Below are 16,682 nucleotides of genomic sequence, written 5' to 3'. Positions count from 1 at the left end.
ACTTCCCACCCTCAACCTTCCCTCCCACCACTCTGTATGCGCTGTCCCAGAGCTCTCCTATTATTCATTGTATCCCCTGTCACCTCACCTTCTCAGGGACTTTACTCCTGTAATTGTCTCCCCTCTCTCTCTTGCATCATTATTTTTCCTCTCTACTCAGTTGTTACAAACATGCTCTTGTAACTCACAAGACGAAATATCCCTTGACCCCTATACTCTCCTCTAATGACCACTCCGTTTCTCTTCTACACTTCAGAGAAAACTTCTTGAAAGATTTGTCTAGTGTCCCGTCTCCATCTCCTCACCTACCATTCTTTTTTCCAATTTCTCAGTTTGGGCTTTCTCCCTCACTATTTCACAGAAACTGCTTTTATAAAGGTGGCCTGTGATCACATCCGACAGTCATGCCATCTCTGCTCTCTTACTGGCCTCACCAGCAGCTTTTCTCCACATGGTGAGTCATTCCCTCCTTAAGAAAAATGTGCTTCTCTTGGCTTTGGTGACATCTCATGCTTTCCTGGATTTCTTCCTTCTTCATTGGCTCTTTCTCAATCCTCTTGGCTCACCTTCTCTTCTGTCTGATCTTCAAATATTAGTCTTTTAAGACTTGATCCTGGGTCCCCTTTTCTTCTGTGTCTCCATCTTCCTGTGATTTTGTCCAGTTCCATAGCTTTATATAGCTTCTGCCTGTCACTCGAGGCTTTGTCATCTCAGAGGCTTCAGGCAGCAGAGTTTACTTTTTGATCTCAGGATGCAGAGGTGGAGGAGGAGAAATGCTCCTTGCAGCGACCGGGGACCCAGATAACAGAAGCTGCATCCAGACACCTGCCTCTGGGGCAGGGAAAGGCAAATCACACACCCGACTTCAAGCCTCTGCTCACAGCTAAACGGCTAGACTCATCATATGGCTCCTGCCTACCCTAGTAGGCCAAGGAGCTCAGATTTCCCTGTGCCCGAAGGAGAGGAGAATGGATGCCAGCGACACACTAGTGACCCCCACAGAAAATGTTTTCAAATATACTTTATGTATACATGTACCTACATATTCACATGCACACACACACCCTATAAAGTAGGTGAGGGTAATTATATCAACATTATACCAATGACGAAGTGATAATGAGTTGAGGTATAATCTATCAGGTTTCTCTGTTATTAAAAATCATAGGAGCCCCATTTCTTGACAGTTTTGTATAACCTTTAGGTAAAAACACTTGATAGGCTATACTGCTGTGTGCCCTGCAGCATCCTCTAATTTTGATCAGCATTTCACCAGGAGATAAATACAACAGACTTAGAAGAGCTGTCATAACCTTTCCCAAGTGCACATGTGTACCTATGTAACAAACCCGCACATTCTGCACATGTATACCTATGTAACAAACCTGCACATTCTGCACATGTGTACCTATGTAACCCGCACATTCTGCACATGTATACCTATGTAACAAACCTGCACATTCTGCACATGTATACCTATGTAACAAACCTGCACATTCTGCACATGTATACCTATGTAACAAACCTACACATTCTGCACATGTATATCTATGTAACAAACCTGCACATTCTGCACATGTATACCTATGTAACAAACCTGCACATTCTGCACATGTATACCTATGTAACAAACCTGCACATTCTGCACATATATACCTATGTAACAAACCTGCACATTCTGCACATGTATACCTATGTAACACCTGCACATTCTGCATGTGTACCTATGTAACACCTGCACATTCTGCACATGTGTACCTATGTAACAAACCTGCACATTCTGCACATGTGTACCTATGTAACAAACCTGCACATTCTGCACATGTGTACCTATGTAACAAACCTGCACATTCTGCACATGTGTACCTATGTAACAAACCTGCACATTCTGCACATGTGTACCTATGTAACAAACCTGCACATTCTGCACATGTATCCTGGAACTTAAAGTAAAAAAAAAAGACAGATAGTAAAAAAAGAAAGTATTTCCAAAGTTAAATTGCTTCCTCACTAGCAGAAGACATCCAATTCTTCTGTCTTTCCTGGGTCTTGCTTATTTCATGGCTGTTAATCTCTGCAGTGTACTAAGGGCAAAGCAATTCATGGGTTACTGATTGGGTCATAGCTGTGAATGGTTGTCAGTGGGTTGATGTTTTGTGATAATAAAAAGTACACCGTGATGATAAAGTTGTCCCCAAGTTCAGTTTATCTCATATACCATCTAGAAGGAGTAGGGAAAACATTATGATGGTCTGTAAAAAGTGAAGGGACGTTTAGAATTTTGTAGATCACAACTGACATTGCTTACTTCTAAGGAGAGATTTAGTACTGGGATTACCTACAAAGGGAGTATTTTCTCTCCCAGTGGATGGATATTAGACCAACCTCTGTTCATACTAATCAAATTTTTTATCATTAGGGTCATCATTGCTTTGCTGAATTTTGAGTTCCCTGAGATCTTGAACTACGTCTTTGTAATCGACTTCGTATCCCGAGGGTCCAACATAGGGCCTGTGCGCTAGGCAACATAGTGCACAGCAGTTAAATCATCTTTAGGTGTTTACTGAATGATTTTATGTGTCATTGTGTTGTGAGGCAGATAAAACATTTGCTTTTCATAATAGATCTAAGAAGGTGAGGAAAGAAGGTCTTCTATATCAGTGTGTATTAATTAGCAGTATGTATCAGATATACTCCGGCTTCCAGTGGTCTTGTGGATAGATGTGGCCATATGACTACTTCTGCTCAATGGGCTGGGCACAGAAGTGATATGTATGCTTATGAGGCCCTCTGAGCTCTGCCTTCTCTCTGGGAGAGTGACTATCAGCATGAACCACTGAATCACTACAATGAGCTGCCCTGCAGTGGACATGTAGCATGAACAAGGAATAAACCTTTATCATGGCACTAGCCGATAGAAATAATGTAATTTAAAATATTCTAGGAGCCACATACAAAAGGTAAAAATAAACAGATGAATTTAATGATAGTTTTACTTATCCAACAGATCTAAGATATCATTTAAACATGTAATCAACATAGGAATTATTGAGATATTTTACATTCTTTTTTGTATATGTGCTAAGTCTTCAAAATCTGGTGTGTACTTTCCACAGTCAGCGCATCTCAATTTGAACTAGTTATATTTTAAGTGTTTAATGGCACCAGGTGCCTACTGTACTGACAGTACAGCTCTGCTGTTCGAAGTCACTGATATTTGGGGGTTATTAGTTGCTGCAACATAACTTAGCCCATCCTGACAGCTACACTAAACATTGATTTTCCTCAGATACCCTGATGAAGTAAGTTTCTCGGACCTGATATGGGGATCACCAGGGTTGGTACGAAGTAACAAAGAGTATGTTGCATGAGGGGATTCACTTTATGGCAACACAGAGAACCTGTAATGAAATGTGTGAAGATTTGTGCTCAGCCCCTCAGAACTGAACATCTAATTGTGGCCTAGAGGAGGGTTTACTCGAGTTTCTCATAAATTTAGCCACATTGAAACTCTGTTGTGGTAAGAAGATGAATTTTTTTCTGCCTGATAATAGTGTTTTAACAAGGTAATCAGTAATGTGAGAAAGCTACTCGTAGTCTGGATCGCAAGATGTTCATAAATTCATTTAGGAAGCATTCATTCTCAATGACCATGTGCTCAGTAACATGCTGGGTGCTGGGAATACAACTGTGAAGAAGTGTACAGTCTCACAGAGGCAGCAATGAAATCTATAATTATAGCATTCATTAGTTGGAATATGATCTGCATTAGTTTTATATCACGGCTGAAGAGATTACTTCAAACTTCGAGGCTTCAAGCAATCTATGTTTATGTCCCACAGTCTCTGTGGGTCAGGAGTCTGGGTACAGCTCAACCGTGACCTCTAATTAGGATCCCTCCAAGGTCACCCCAGGGTGTCCACCAGGTTGCATTCTTTTCTGGAGCTCAAGGTCCTCTCACATGGTTATTGGCAGAATTTAGTTTTCCTTGTAGCTGTAGGTCTGAGGTCTTCATTTTCTTGTTGACTTTCAGCCAGGTACGGTTCTCAGCTTCTAGAGGCCCCTCAGAGACCCTTTCACAACACAGTGGCTTATTTCTTCAAAGCAAGAAGGATAATCTCTCTGACCTCTAGACTCTCTTTTAAGGACTCATCTAATGCATTCAGGCCAATCCAGGCTGGAATGGAAGGAGTCCAGCCATGAGGCTGTTGCAGTATTCAAGAAGACAGATGATGGTTGTCTAAAGGAGGGTTGTGGCAGTAGAGATGGAGAGAAGTGGATAGATCAAAGAGAAGTTTAAAAGGTAGAATCAATAAGACTTGGTGATTTGTTGGATATGGCATAAGGGAAAAAGAAGTTAAAGATGGCTCCCGGACTTGAGCCACTAAGAAGATGTTTGTGCCATTTCCTGATGTGGGAACACTGAGAAGAAGAGCAGTTTTGCCAGTGAAGCAGATTGATTGTAGACATTGATGTGTCTGATCTGCCAGTGAGACATGAGGTACCAGGTGCCACACTGACCATTGGCTACACTGATCTGGAGCTCAGAAGAGAAGTGCGGATCAAAGATATGAGTCTTGGAGATATCAGCTGATAGGCGACATCTAAAGCCATTAGGAGGGATGAGATCATCCAAGGAGAACAGGTAGAATGAGACTAGACCCTGGATGAAGTCCGTAGGGACCTCCATTTAAAGGTCTTCTAAGGGGGACAATTTCACACACACCTATTTCTTGTTGCTGTTACTAATGTCACCCTCAGGGAATGAATATTGTAATTATTTAGGAACATATAGTACTTCAACAGGATTCTCTCCGCCAGGGCACTGTGTGTGTGTGTGTGTCTGTGTTGCAGAGAGGAAATTGCATCCGAATCAGCTGAAGAGCATTTGTAAACTACACTCACAAATTTCAGTGTGTCCCTAAGGGAAAAGAATAACAGATGCAAAGAAGATTTCTTTTCAGAGACACATGCCCTCATTTTTTAGAGAAAACTGGAGCTCATAAAAGTACAAGTCATTTGCCTAGTGCTACCCAGCTGGTTAGATGATAGCCCCACTGAGAGAAGTTGAAGTTGCTTAGCAATTACTTTGAGCCCTTTAACCCTCGAGGAATGTACATTTATCCATCAGTTTCACAGGCTAGATTCCAGATACATCAAGGAATTCTAGCATCAGCTATTGGGGGGTTACCCAAATGTCCACCAAGCATTCAGTACCTGTGGGTGGAAGAAGGAAATTCTCACTTGTTGAACCAGTACTATACAACCATAACAGCTTCAGAACGATGCCACAAGGCAGGTATTATTTTCCTCATTTTATAAATGAAGAAACTGAGGCTTGTGAATTGAGTAATGTGCCCACAGATGGCAGAACCAGGCTTGAAATTTGCTCTTACTACTGGCCTTACATTAATTTTAGGATGTTAGAGCCAACTGTATGCATTGTACATTGACTGTAATATATAATTAAGCATTTCTTCAAAAAATAAAATTACAGTGGAATTGAGTTCATGAGCAAATATATTTGTGTGAGCCTCTCAGCTTTCTTCTTGTGAAACAGCAGTTCTGAAGCCAGACTGCATTGGTGAGAACTAGGCTCCATTCCTTACTTGAGTAAACTTAGCCAAGGTACCAGACTTCTTTGTGCTTTAGTTCCTCATTTGCAATAAATTAGAATAATAGTAATACCTGCTTCATAGGGTTGCTGTGAAAATGGAATGATTTAATGTAGGCAAAAGCTCTAAAATACCACCTAATGTGTAGTGGCACTATGTAGCTGCTCTCGTCTCTACCATTACTATTCATTTGCATTCACTATGATTTTTTTAATCCAAGAGGCTTCTCTGAGTTTCTAATTAGCAATTAATGTCTCCTCCTAGCCCCAGAATTTTAGAGTTTTGCTTTGTCCTCATAACAGTATAGTTATGAGAAAGCGATGCCCAGGTAGTTACCTAAGGGGATACAGAGCAGATGCAAGTGGCTAACCTGATTTGATCCTTCACGCTCAGTAAATTGAAACGTCAAGCCTGTTTATGCCTCAGGGCCTTTGTCTTACTCTTCTCACTGTCTGGAATGCTCTCTCCCTGTGTAATAGAACAGCCTCCCTCAGTACTTTTTTTCAGGTCTCTGTTCAAACGTCACCTTATCAAAAGGCTTGTCCACACCACTCTATCTAAAATAGCGTCTCCCTCCTACCATTACTTTCTATTTTCTTACCCTCTTTATTTTTCTTCAAAGCACATCATCAGAAGTATTACACATCTATTTACTGAGGGTCTGTCTCCCCAACAGGACTTGAGTTCCTCAAGAGCAGGGATTTAGTCTGTTTTGTTCACAGCTGTCTTCTCAGCACCTAGGACAGGCCCCGGCACATCATAGGCTGTCAGTAAAGATTTGCAGAATAGATGAGTGGATGTGTGAGTGAATGTTAAGTTACAATTCACACAGTGGGATTCATGGTTATCTGCAAAGACCACCATGATTTACAGGTGCATTGTCACCTATACAACTTTAGGACAAACTGGACGGCTCCAGCCCCTCACTGCAGGTAAGAGTACTACCATCTGTCCAGTTCCCCAGGCAAAATAACCTCTGCATCATTCTAGGCACTGGATTTTTTTTCACCCTCCTTATTTGTTCAATCCCAAGTTCTTTCAAACCTACCTCCACTAGATGATCTCAAGTCCATTTGTTTCTCCTTTTCTTCTCGTTCTAACCACCATCTTGTCTCACCTGGCTACTAGAATAACTTTCTTATTGAACTTCTCACTCCTATGCTTCCTCCGAACCATTCTCTACAAAACATGCAGCACACACTTTGGGAAACAAGTGATCCCTGCCTGTAACTCATTAGTGGCTTCCTATTGGCCTTAGAAAATAAATGCAAACTTCTTACCACATTGTACCTGGTCTGGCATGGTCTATTCCCAGCCCTCTTCTCTAACCCTATTTTAGGTAACTCTATCCACCTCACACTTTACAATGTCCAATCACCGCAGCCTTCCAGTTCCCAGAACAACCTCTGGGCCTTTGTTCTTGCTGTTTCTTCTGGTTGGAATACTTCTCACTTGATTCTTTCCATGCCTAACACCATCTCATCTTTCAGATTTCAGGCTAAATGTCACCTAATCACAGATCGACCAGCAAATCTTAATCAGGTGCCTCCAGTTCCTCTCTCCCACAGAACTATATTCTTTTCCTTTTTAAATACTTTTCATAATTTTAAGTCATGCTTATTTGTTGTTTGATGTCTGTCTCCCACTCTAGATTGTAAATTCTATCTACTGTGGCATATCCAGCACCTAGAAGAGTCTCTGATACAGAGTAGTCACTTAATGAACATTTTTGGGTGTTGTTGAATGAATGTCATAGAGGAACCTGCAAGAAACCCTGAAGATACTAAGGGACAAAAGACAGGAATTGGGTGCTTGGATCTCAGGATTTCTGGTGGTTGGGGCTTGTAATCAAAGACTGATAAATCCTTCCAAAATACTGGTTTCTTGTTTATTACCTTCTCAGGATATAATTTGAGTGAGTAGAAATGCTGTATTCCTTTCACCACACCACCAATATGGTGTTGCCCCTCTTGGAGATAATAACAAGCATATTTTTAGATTTACTATGAGCACCTTAACAGCATTATGCCATTTAATACAATTCAATAAGATATGTATTGCTATCATTTCCTATTTTACATTTGAACAAACTGCGGCACAAAGGTAAATAGCTTATTCAAGATCTCAGGGCTGGTAAGAGGTAGACAAATGAATATAAATATGTGAAGTCCAACCTCACAGTCTGAATTGCTAACCTCTGAGGCACAGATGCCCACATGGCATTGTACCTATACTCCCATAGTGGCCTCTACCAGTCCTTTAAATATAATGTTTATCCTGGACACACTTACTTTGTATCTCTGGCCCAGACTTCTACCCTGAGCTCCAGACTCATTTGTCTAACTACCCACGCTACATCTCCTGGGCATGTCAAACTTAACTTTTCCAAAACTGAGTTTATGATCTACCTCTGTACCCCCATCCTCCATGCCCAAACGTGGTCTGCCTCTATTTCCTCTTCTCAATAAATGGCATCAGGAATCATGAGATGTGGAGATGTGTGTGTATACACACACATGCACACACACACACACACACACACATACATATATATATATATATATACACACACACAACTCTTTGAGAGATGAACTGCTTGGATTAGATAGTGGCATGCCATTTCTCCTGCCTTACTGTTGCAAGGACCATGACTGTTACATACCAAGGCATGCACCAAAATTTAGTAAATAGAAGGTTTTCAGTATGTTCTTGCTGAATAAAAGAAAAAAAGGAAGAATTTTTTGTGTGAATCTCATCTCTTTTTACTCCAGGTAATTTCCCATGATATTCGTTAATTTTTTCAGTCATTTTTCTAGAATATTTTTCCAAACTTCTCTAAGTGGTAATTTTTCTCTCCCCAAGGTTTTATTCTCAGGAATTTGTATTGCAGTATATTAATGAAACAACTCTATGTTTCGTAAAAATCATTTTCATTTCTTTTCACTTGAGCTCTTGTGCACTTGGATTTATATGGCAAGGAATACTTAATAATAAGGAAAGACCTATCTAGAAACAGCAGTGTAATCATTTGGCAGTAGAGAAAAGAGTGATTTATGGGCCATATAATTAGCAATCATCTGTTCCCCATTTATTTCTCAGGACTGAAGTTCAGAAGGCATTCAGTAACAAGCAGTAGGTAATACCTTCTCAGTTTTTCCTTGGAAAGCTGAATATAAATAATAAGCCCCATACACTATATTTTCCCTTAAGTATGTAAAAAGGATGAAAGGACACACACACACACACACACACACACAGAGAGAGAGAGAGAGAGAGAGAGAGAAAGAGAACTCATATTATTTGCTATTCAAGAGAATTCAGGTAATTTTTTTTCTTGAGATAATCAAAACAACTTTTAATAGCCCCAAATAAAATCTCAGTTCATTGGTAACTTAATTTTGCTTTACACAAAGGAAAGCCTCTTTGTTTTTGTTGCTTTGTTTTCTAAAATATGAAATTCTTTTAAGACGAATTCATATAAACTGATAAAGTAACAATTCAGATTCTATGCATCTTAAATGCATTTGCAAAGCCATTATTTATTTAAACTTCAGAAGTTGTCAGGTATAATTCAAAAGCAAGTTAAGAGGTGAGGGTATGGAATCAGCTCTGTCTGGGGTAAACATTCATTTGGCTGTGGGTGAGCCACTTGTCACCTCTCTTTCTCCTCCTCTAAGAAACTGAAGGAAAACCACTCTCACAAGGTTCATATGGGAATAAGATGGGGTAACATGTGAATGTGCTTTGACAACTGCAAAGCATGAAAAATAAATAAATAAATAAATAAATAAATAAATAAAATGAGGTTGTTATTGTTATTATTTAAATAATAAGTGATTTTTATCAGGCTGAATAAATCAAAACAGCTATCCTTTTATGCAGAAAATGGTTGAGATCCCACATCAGAATTTTAGTTGATTCAGTATGTATTCAGATAATGAACTTAGCTTTTCTACATATAGAAATGTGGTATTTAAATTGTTCTCTGAGTAGAATATTTTAATATATTTTTAATGTTTCCATACATTTATGAGAGATCTTCAAATGATTATTTTCCCACTAGATTATTTATTTTCTGTAAATCCTAACAATTACAGTAAATCTATGGAGAGAGTAATCTCTAAGCACTGTATTCTGCTCTAAATCATTTGTTTAATTCAGTGGATCACATTTCCATATAGTGTCCTCTGTGTTGCACAATTTTACTTTCTCATAGGAAGATGAGTGAATATAGAACCTTAAAAGAAAGCTAAGTGAATTTAAAGAAATCCCATTATCATGATTAAAATTTCCAACTTAGGAAGCCACAAAGCCTTCCCAGATCTGAAGTATATCTTCATATAAAGAAAAAGAACTATTTTTAGGAAATACAGTCTTTCTTCTGCTTTATAACTTGGAAAACTGTACTATGTATTGAAAAGCAAGCAGCAGTCTTTTCTAACGTCCAACAAATGCTCAGCTGAAAAGCTGTGAGACCATCTCAGATCCCCAAGGCATCATTGCATCCACAGGCATGAAATGGGGCGGGACTGACCGTGTGTGTGTGATGTTTCTGTATGTTCTGTATGGGCATCACAGCCTGTGAGCTCATTTACATACCCCAATCTAAATAGCTGTGCCAGGAGGAGTGACCATAATAGGTTACTGAACAGAGGAAAGCAGTTTTTACAAAGAGACAAAGCATTTGGCCATCGCATTTTCAGTTGTTACTGGTTTGTCCACTCCCTGGACAGGCACCTCATTTGCAGTAACCTGCAGTGTTCACTCTAAGAGTCACTTCATTGACAGTCACTGCCTGCTTCACAGGAATCCAGTATTCACCTGGGCCGGGTCTAACTGCCCACATTTCACTAATCATGTTCATAGATTAGACAAACATTGGGTGTGTGGTACCTCTGTGCCAAGCACTGTGCTAGGCCCAAAGGATTCAACTGTGAATAACAGAAATATTCCTTGTTATCAGGAGGGTTATACTCAGGGCACTCTTGTCCCAAGCCAGAAGATAAAACCTCATTTCAGCCTGAACTGCTAGAAAGTTAGACTTTTCAGACAATATTAGAGAGTGCCTGCCACTACTGATGGGCCCTGGCCTTCCTACCCTTGGGAAATTCAGCATCACACCAGTCTCTGAGAACATTGCAGTTGATGCCAGTTTGATTTTCATAATATCTTGATGAGTTTATACACGTATAATATTTATAACCCTTGAATGTTTATAATTCAGGTCAAAAAGACTCTGAATTAAAGTATGATAAATGAATTACAACTTTACATCCATCTGCAATTTGAAAACAATTTCCCATAGTGCATATTTACCCCAGCTAGAGGAAAAAGTTGAGCTTCTATTTCTGTCAGTTGTGCAAAAGCAACAACAAGAACCAACAAAGGATTGTTATGCAATACTAGTATAAGGAAAGTCTAGTCACAAAGCACAAAGTCCTAACACATCTGTCAACATTCCAAACTCTAAAAACGTAAATGCCATACAGTCCAGATCAACCCTATATGAGAAAGATGGGGATTAGTAATTGGCCACTTTACTAATTTAAACTAGTTTGGCTCGTATTTTCTCACTTTCCTTCTTCAACTGACTCCTCCTTGTGGAAAATGACTTCCAAAGAGAAATCTCCTAATTGGTTTTTCATGTCCTTTTGGCCAGAGGCATAGACCAAAGTCTGTTGGATGGTTATCGGGGTATGAAGTCCTAGTTTTACTTCCCTATGTTCTAGGTTGATAAAAAGCCCCAAAGGAGGCAAAGGTCTTTGGCCAAAGAACACAGCTCTTTGAAAAAGCTTTGCCAGGCACCCACTCAGATTGCAGTCTCACATCTTTTGGCTCGCTTCATCTCCACCATCAACTTTTGCTTTTGCCAGGATGACTGAGAACATTCCTTCTTCTGAAACAACCACAGTGATCTTTGACAACCTAAATCAAAGTGGTTTCCCAGTGTTCCTAGAATAAAGTCCGCTGCACGTTCTGTCTTCTGCTCACCTTCTCAGCCTCTTCTGATGCCACTCTTCCCTCCTTAAAACACCTCAGCCCGTCTGCTATCCTTTCTCTCCCTCAATATACCAGGCAGCTTCCCAGCTCAGGGCCTTTGCACCCAGAGCGTTCATGCTGCGCTCTTTCCCCAGCTGGTGCCTTCTCCTCCTTAGGTCTCAGCTCACATGTTACCTCCACAGAGAAGACTTTCCTTGACCCCTTGTCCAAATGAGTATGTAGCCCCCCTCCCATAACTGTTTCTCTTATTACTTTATCTTCAGAACACTCATTATCATCTAAGCTTATCCTTCCTTCTTCAGAACACTCATTATTATCTGAGTCTTCCTCCCTTCCTTCCTTCCTTCCTTCCTTCCTTCCTTCCTTCCTTCCTTCCTCTATCTCCCTCTCTCTCTCTTTTCTTTCTTTCTTTCTTTCTTTCAACAGAGTCTCGCTCTTGTTGCCCAGGTTGGAGTACAGTGGTGTGATCTTGGCTCACTGCAACCTCCGCCTTTCGGGTTCAAGCGATTCTCCCTCCTCAGCCTCCCCAGTAGCTGGGATTACAGGCACCTGCCACCATGCCTAGCTAATTTCTGTATTTTTAGTAGAGACGGAGTTTCACCATGTTGTCCAGGTTGGTCTTGAACTCCTGACCTCAGGTGATCTGCCTCAGCCTCCCAAAGTGCTGGGATTACAGGCATGAGCCACCACGCCTGGCCTATCCTTCCTTTTCAACTTGTTTTTGCCTATCTTCTTTAACATTTTTGTAGAATGTAAATGTTATTCATACCTCTCTTGTTTGCAGCTGGGTCTTCAGCTGGCATGAGTGCCACACACACAGTGGGATGTTTGTTAAATGAATACGTGCACTTGGAAGGGTCTGGTCTATTGCTGAAGAATGCCCCAAATCATAAACTCTGTCCAGGTCCATGCATTCTAAGTTCCAATTCAACTTAAACTGTGGGAGCCTTGAATATACTTTTCAATTTAGTTTCTTTTTTCTGTTTCAGTCCTCTCTAATAAATAGTGACATTATCTTTGTGAAGTTGCATGCCCCATGGGAAGTCCTTGGAAGATATGCAGAACAAATGAATGTAAGAATGCCTTTCAGGTAGGTGGAAATGTATTTTATTCCACTCTCTCTGCTGCTTCACTGTAAATCTAATGTTCTCCTCTCTCAGAACAAATAAAACTGAAATGCAGATTGGAAGGCCATTAGAGGAGGGACTCTTTAAAATGTTTAGGATACGCAAATAAGCCTTTATGGCCAATAATGATTTCATGGCTTTTTGTGAAAAATTCTGGCTAATTCAGTTCTTAGCAGGTAGATATTTCCAGTACCTGCAATAAAGAAGCATTTTCCAAGTGGCATTTATATTTCCAAAGTGCCATTTTTAGAAGTCCTGTATACTACTGCTTTGAACAGCCAGACCACAGGCAGCAGTTGCACAGGGCCGTATTTTCATGTTCTTTACTGACCAGTCCCTTCCAGAAAAACATTAAAATGTATTTCTGTAGATACAAGTGCAAGAAATTTCATGACAATGTGATCTTCTTTTTTTTTTAAAAAAAAAAAAAACCTTTTTAAATTTTAAAGTCATAAATACTATGCAAACACAAATATTGATATTTGTTCCAAGGGGAATTGAAAATACTTTGTTTATATTCCTTAGTTATTTGAAAGGATTAATTTACCTTCATTTCACAATGAATATTTTTATTTTCCCTATGGATTATGGAAAAGTGATCTGCATTTGCTATATAGAAATAAAATATTAAAACTGAAGTTGGAAATGCCAAGATATGTGGGTCTAAAAAGGTGGATGGATGTAGTCCCAAGGACAGTTCTGAAGGGACTCAAAGAATGACGTACTTTTGGTTTGCAATTTGCCAGTAAGACCACATTAGGTGGCAGAAATGAGGCAAATTGGTACCAGCTCTACAGTCTGTCTCTTAATGAGCTGTGGAAAGTTGTGCAGACAAAGAACATTTATAGAGACAGAGAGAAGGGTTAGGAACACATTTAGAGAAGGGCAATTTCCATTCACAGGCTTGTAATATATCTCCGCAGTGCATCTTGTCTTCTTTGTTTATTGGCCTGTATGTCCTAATACCCAGTCAAAATAGAGGCTGGGATTTCTAGCATCTGTTTTCCTGGAGGCAAAATTCTCAAAATGCATAATAAATTTAGTTCTGAATTTATGATTTATTTTTGTATTTAACTGTTAAAAAGAAAATCTGAGAATTCAAGGATTAAAAAAAGGAATACATATGTATATAATATATGTGTCTGTGTGTGTGTGTGTGTGTGTGTGTGTATATCTGTGTGTGTGTATATATGTATATATCCACTAGGGAGAGATAAGGAATGTCAGTTTAGATTCCACTGAAAATTTTTATACTCTAAGAATTAAAACCAAATATTTATCAATGATATAATAAGTATCTAATGTGGATTAATACCATATCATACCTAAGAACCAAAAGAGAAAGAAAGAAAACCCTACAAAATATGTCTAGATAGAAATTTATACACCCCTCTCCAGTATAAACAAATCTCATAAAACCTTCTGCCAGAACACACTTCTGTAACATAGAACCCAGGGAGATTATAGAAACTTGAGCAATGTTAATGCAAAGCAAATTCTCTTACTACCTGCAAAGAATTTTATATCTGAAGGGTCTGGCCGCATCATGAATAACACTTCTGCATGCCTACTGCATAGCAGAAATGTGCTGCCTCCAAGCAGCACTTGAGAGAATGTGAACCACACAATGAAATGAAAAAGAACGTGAACAATAATATTTGTAGATATAGGAATTCTTGCATGATAATTTTAGAAGAAAATATTGTTAATGTGTGACACTTACTGACCTCATTAATATTAATGTGGTTTTACCTACTAAGCTTGGCTTGTTGCAACCTGATGGATTTAAAACTTTTGCTATTATTGTGTCCACAGTTTCCGACAAATAACTCTAGTCTAAGGAGATACATGCATTTCCAAAAGAGGAATTCTCCCACTACATCATTTCAACAAAATGTACAAACATCATTTTGGCTGAATTTAAATGCCCAAAGAATCTTCATAATTTTGTGTAGACAGTGCTTCTGAATCCCAAGTTTAGTCTCCATGGATTTTTATCCCTATAATGTTTAAAAGGAAATAGAGGAATAGGTTTCTTATGAGAAATTAGAGTAAAACTTGCTTCTTAAATACCTATATGTCCATGGATTTTTTTTTAACTAATAGACTTTACGTTTTAGAGAATTTTTTAGGTTTATAGAAAATTGAGAAGATACCTAGTGTTCCAATATAGTATACAATATAGTATAGTATATTGTCCCCTTCTCCCCAAGCCTACAGTTTCTTTATTATTAACATCTTGCATTAGTGTGATATATTTGTTAAAATTGGTGGACCAATATTGAAAAATTATTATTAGCTAAAGACCATAGTTTACGCTAGGGTTGACTCTATGTGCGTGTGGTTCTGTGGGTTTTGACAAAGGCATATCATGTATCCACCATTGCAGGATCATACAGAATAGCTGCACTGCCCTAAAAGTCTCCTATGTTCCACCTACATTCCTTCTCCCACTGACCTGTACCTCTGGCAACCACTGATCTTTTTATTGTCTCTATAGTTTTGCCTATGTTTTAAAGCTTTCATGAATATGCAAAAAAAAAATTGGTGGTATATAAACTTACCATTTACAGAAGTGAGAGAGTTCAGTAACAGTTCAGGATATACATAAAATGCACCTGTTTCATTATTATTCCATTCAGTTTCAGCTGAAGCCTGAAATATGGAAAGGGAGGTTGCATTTTAATAAGGAATCTAATTCATGTACTGTCCATTCAAACTACACCAAGAATTTTCATTTTTAACATTTTTTAAAGGTAGATATATAGCAATCGGCAGAATAAGTCTGATTTTTTTAAAGTTTCCAGAATTCCTTGATTTTACCTATTTAATTCACCTACAACCAGGGCCAGTGGTCAGCCAGTGTGCCCAGTGTGGTTATGTACAGCTGGGTGTTGATGCTGACAAGTGAGTGTCCTTCCTATACTGGTTGTGAAATAAATATATATGTCTATACCATGAGAGAAGTGTCCTGCGTAAGCTTAAAGTGCTGTATAAATATTAGTTAATATAATAGCATGCCCATTAAATATGTATGTTGTTCTCTTTTTCCATCCTTGCATTTTCCTGGGGGAAAAAGCTGACTTCAGCTGAAGCTGTGCAAATACCAATCACTCCAAATTATCATACTGCACATGCTTTGCAGGCGAGGAGCAACCACTAAAAAAAAAATTATGGTAATGGATAGAGGAAGAAATACCAATGAAAACTGTTGCATAAGATTTCATGACTCAAAAACGCATGCCCTGTGTTCCCACTGTATTTCTCACTGTTAATCTCTTTTTAGTTTTTTCTTCTTCACCTCTTACAGGCTTCTATCTTCAATCTCCTTTCCTTCCTTGCTAGTTCAAACTGTAACTGACGATGGGTTTTCTTCTCGACTGGCTTCATTTTTGCTGTTCTTCCAGGAGAAAAATCTATTACCTGCCCCGCCGTTACAAGTTCATGAGCAGGTTAGTAGCACGCTGTGTCCTGGCGGTGTTCGTCTTTCTGTTGGCCCGTGTGCTCCAACAATGACAAGGAGCTATAAGCTGGGGAAGATGAGCCTGTGTCACATGGGAAAGCTGGCTGCTATGCGCATTTTAAAATCAGCTGTGTCTGATTAGCCTGAAAAAAAAAAAAGATGAAAACGTCCCTCTCTGAGAGTCTTCCCTGTGACTTCTCCCCACTTGGGAGGATGCCATTCATCTGCAAGTGTGCTGGGACTATTGCTTTTTAGCCCATTATCTTTTTAAAAATTTTTCAATAGTTTTTGGGAAACAGGTGGATTTTGGTTACATGGATAACTTATTTAGTGGTGATTTCTGAAATTTCGGTGCACCCATCACCTGAGCACTGTGTACTATACCCAATGTGCAGTCTTTTATCCTTCACCCCCTCTTTTTAGGCCGTTCTATTAGATAAATTATCAAAAATCCCAACAAATTTGGCATAAATGTCC

The 16,682-nt window shown here is 39.2% G+C and overlaps 1 protein-coding gene across 2 annotated transcripts in view; it reads left to right on the top strand.

Moving 5' to 3' along the window:
- ANO4 (anoctamin 4) overlaps positions 1-16,682 on the top strand; it is a 237,195-nt gene that overhangs the window by 63,994 nt on the left and 156,519 nt on the right. For both annotated transcript variants that reach the window (XM_033220911.1, XM_033220912.1), the window contains exons 4-5: positions 12,605-12,705; positions 16,150-16,194. In XM_033220911.1, coding sequence (XP_033076802.1) covers positions 12,605-12,705; positions 16,150-16,194 — 146 coding nt within the window. The remainder of the gene's footprint in view (positions 1-12,604; positions 12,706-16,149; positions 16,195-16,682) is intronic.

The sequence above is a fragment of the Trachypithecus francoisi genome, unplaced genomic scaffold (assembly GCF_009764315.1).
Source record: "Trachypithecus francoisi isolate TF-2019V2 unplaced genomic scaffold, Tfra_2.0 Lachesis_group11, whole genome shotgun sequence".
NCBI lineage: Eukaryota > Metazoa > Chordata > Mammalia > Primates > Cercopithecidae > Trachypithecus > Trachypithecus francoisi.
Note: the sequence above shows the minus strand (reverse complement) of the source record. Positions and strands in the feature narration are given on the sequence as shown.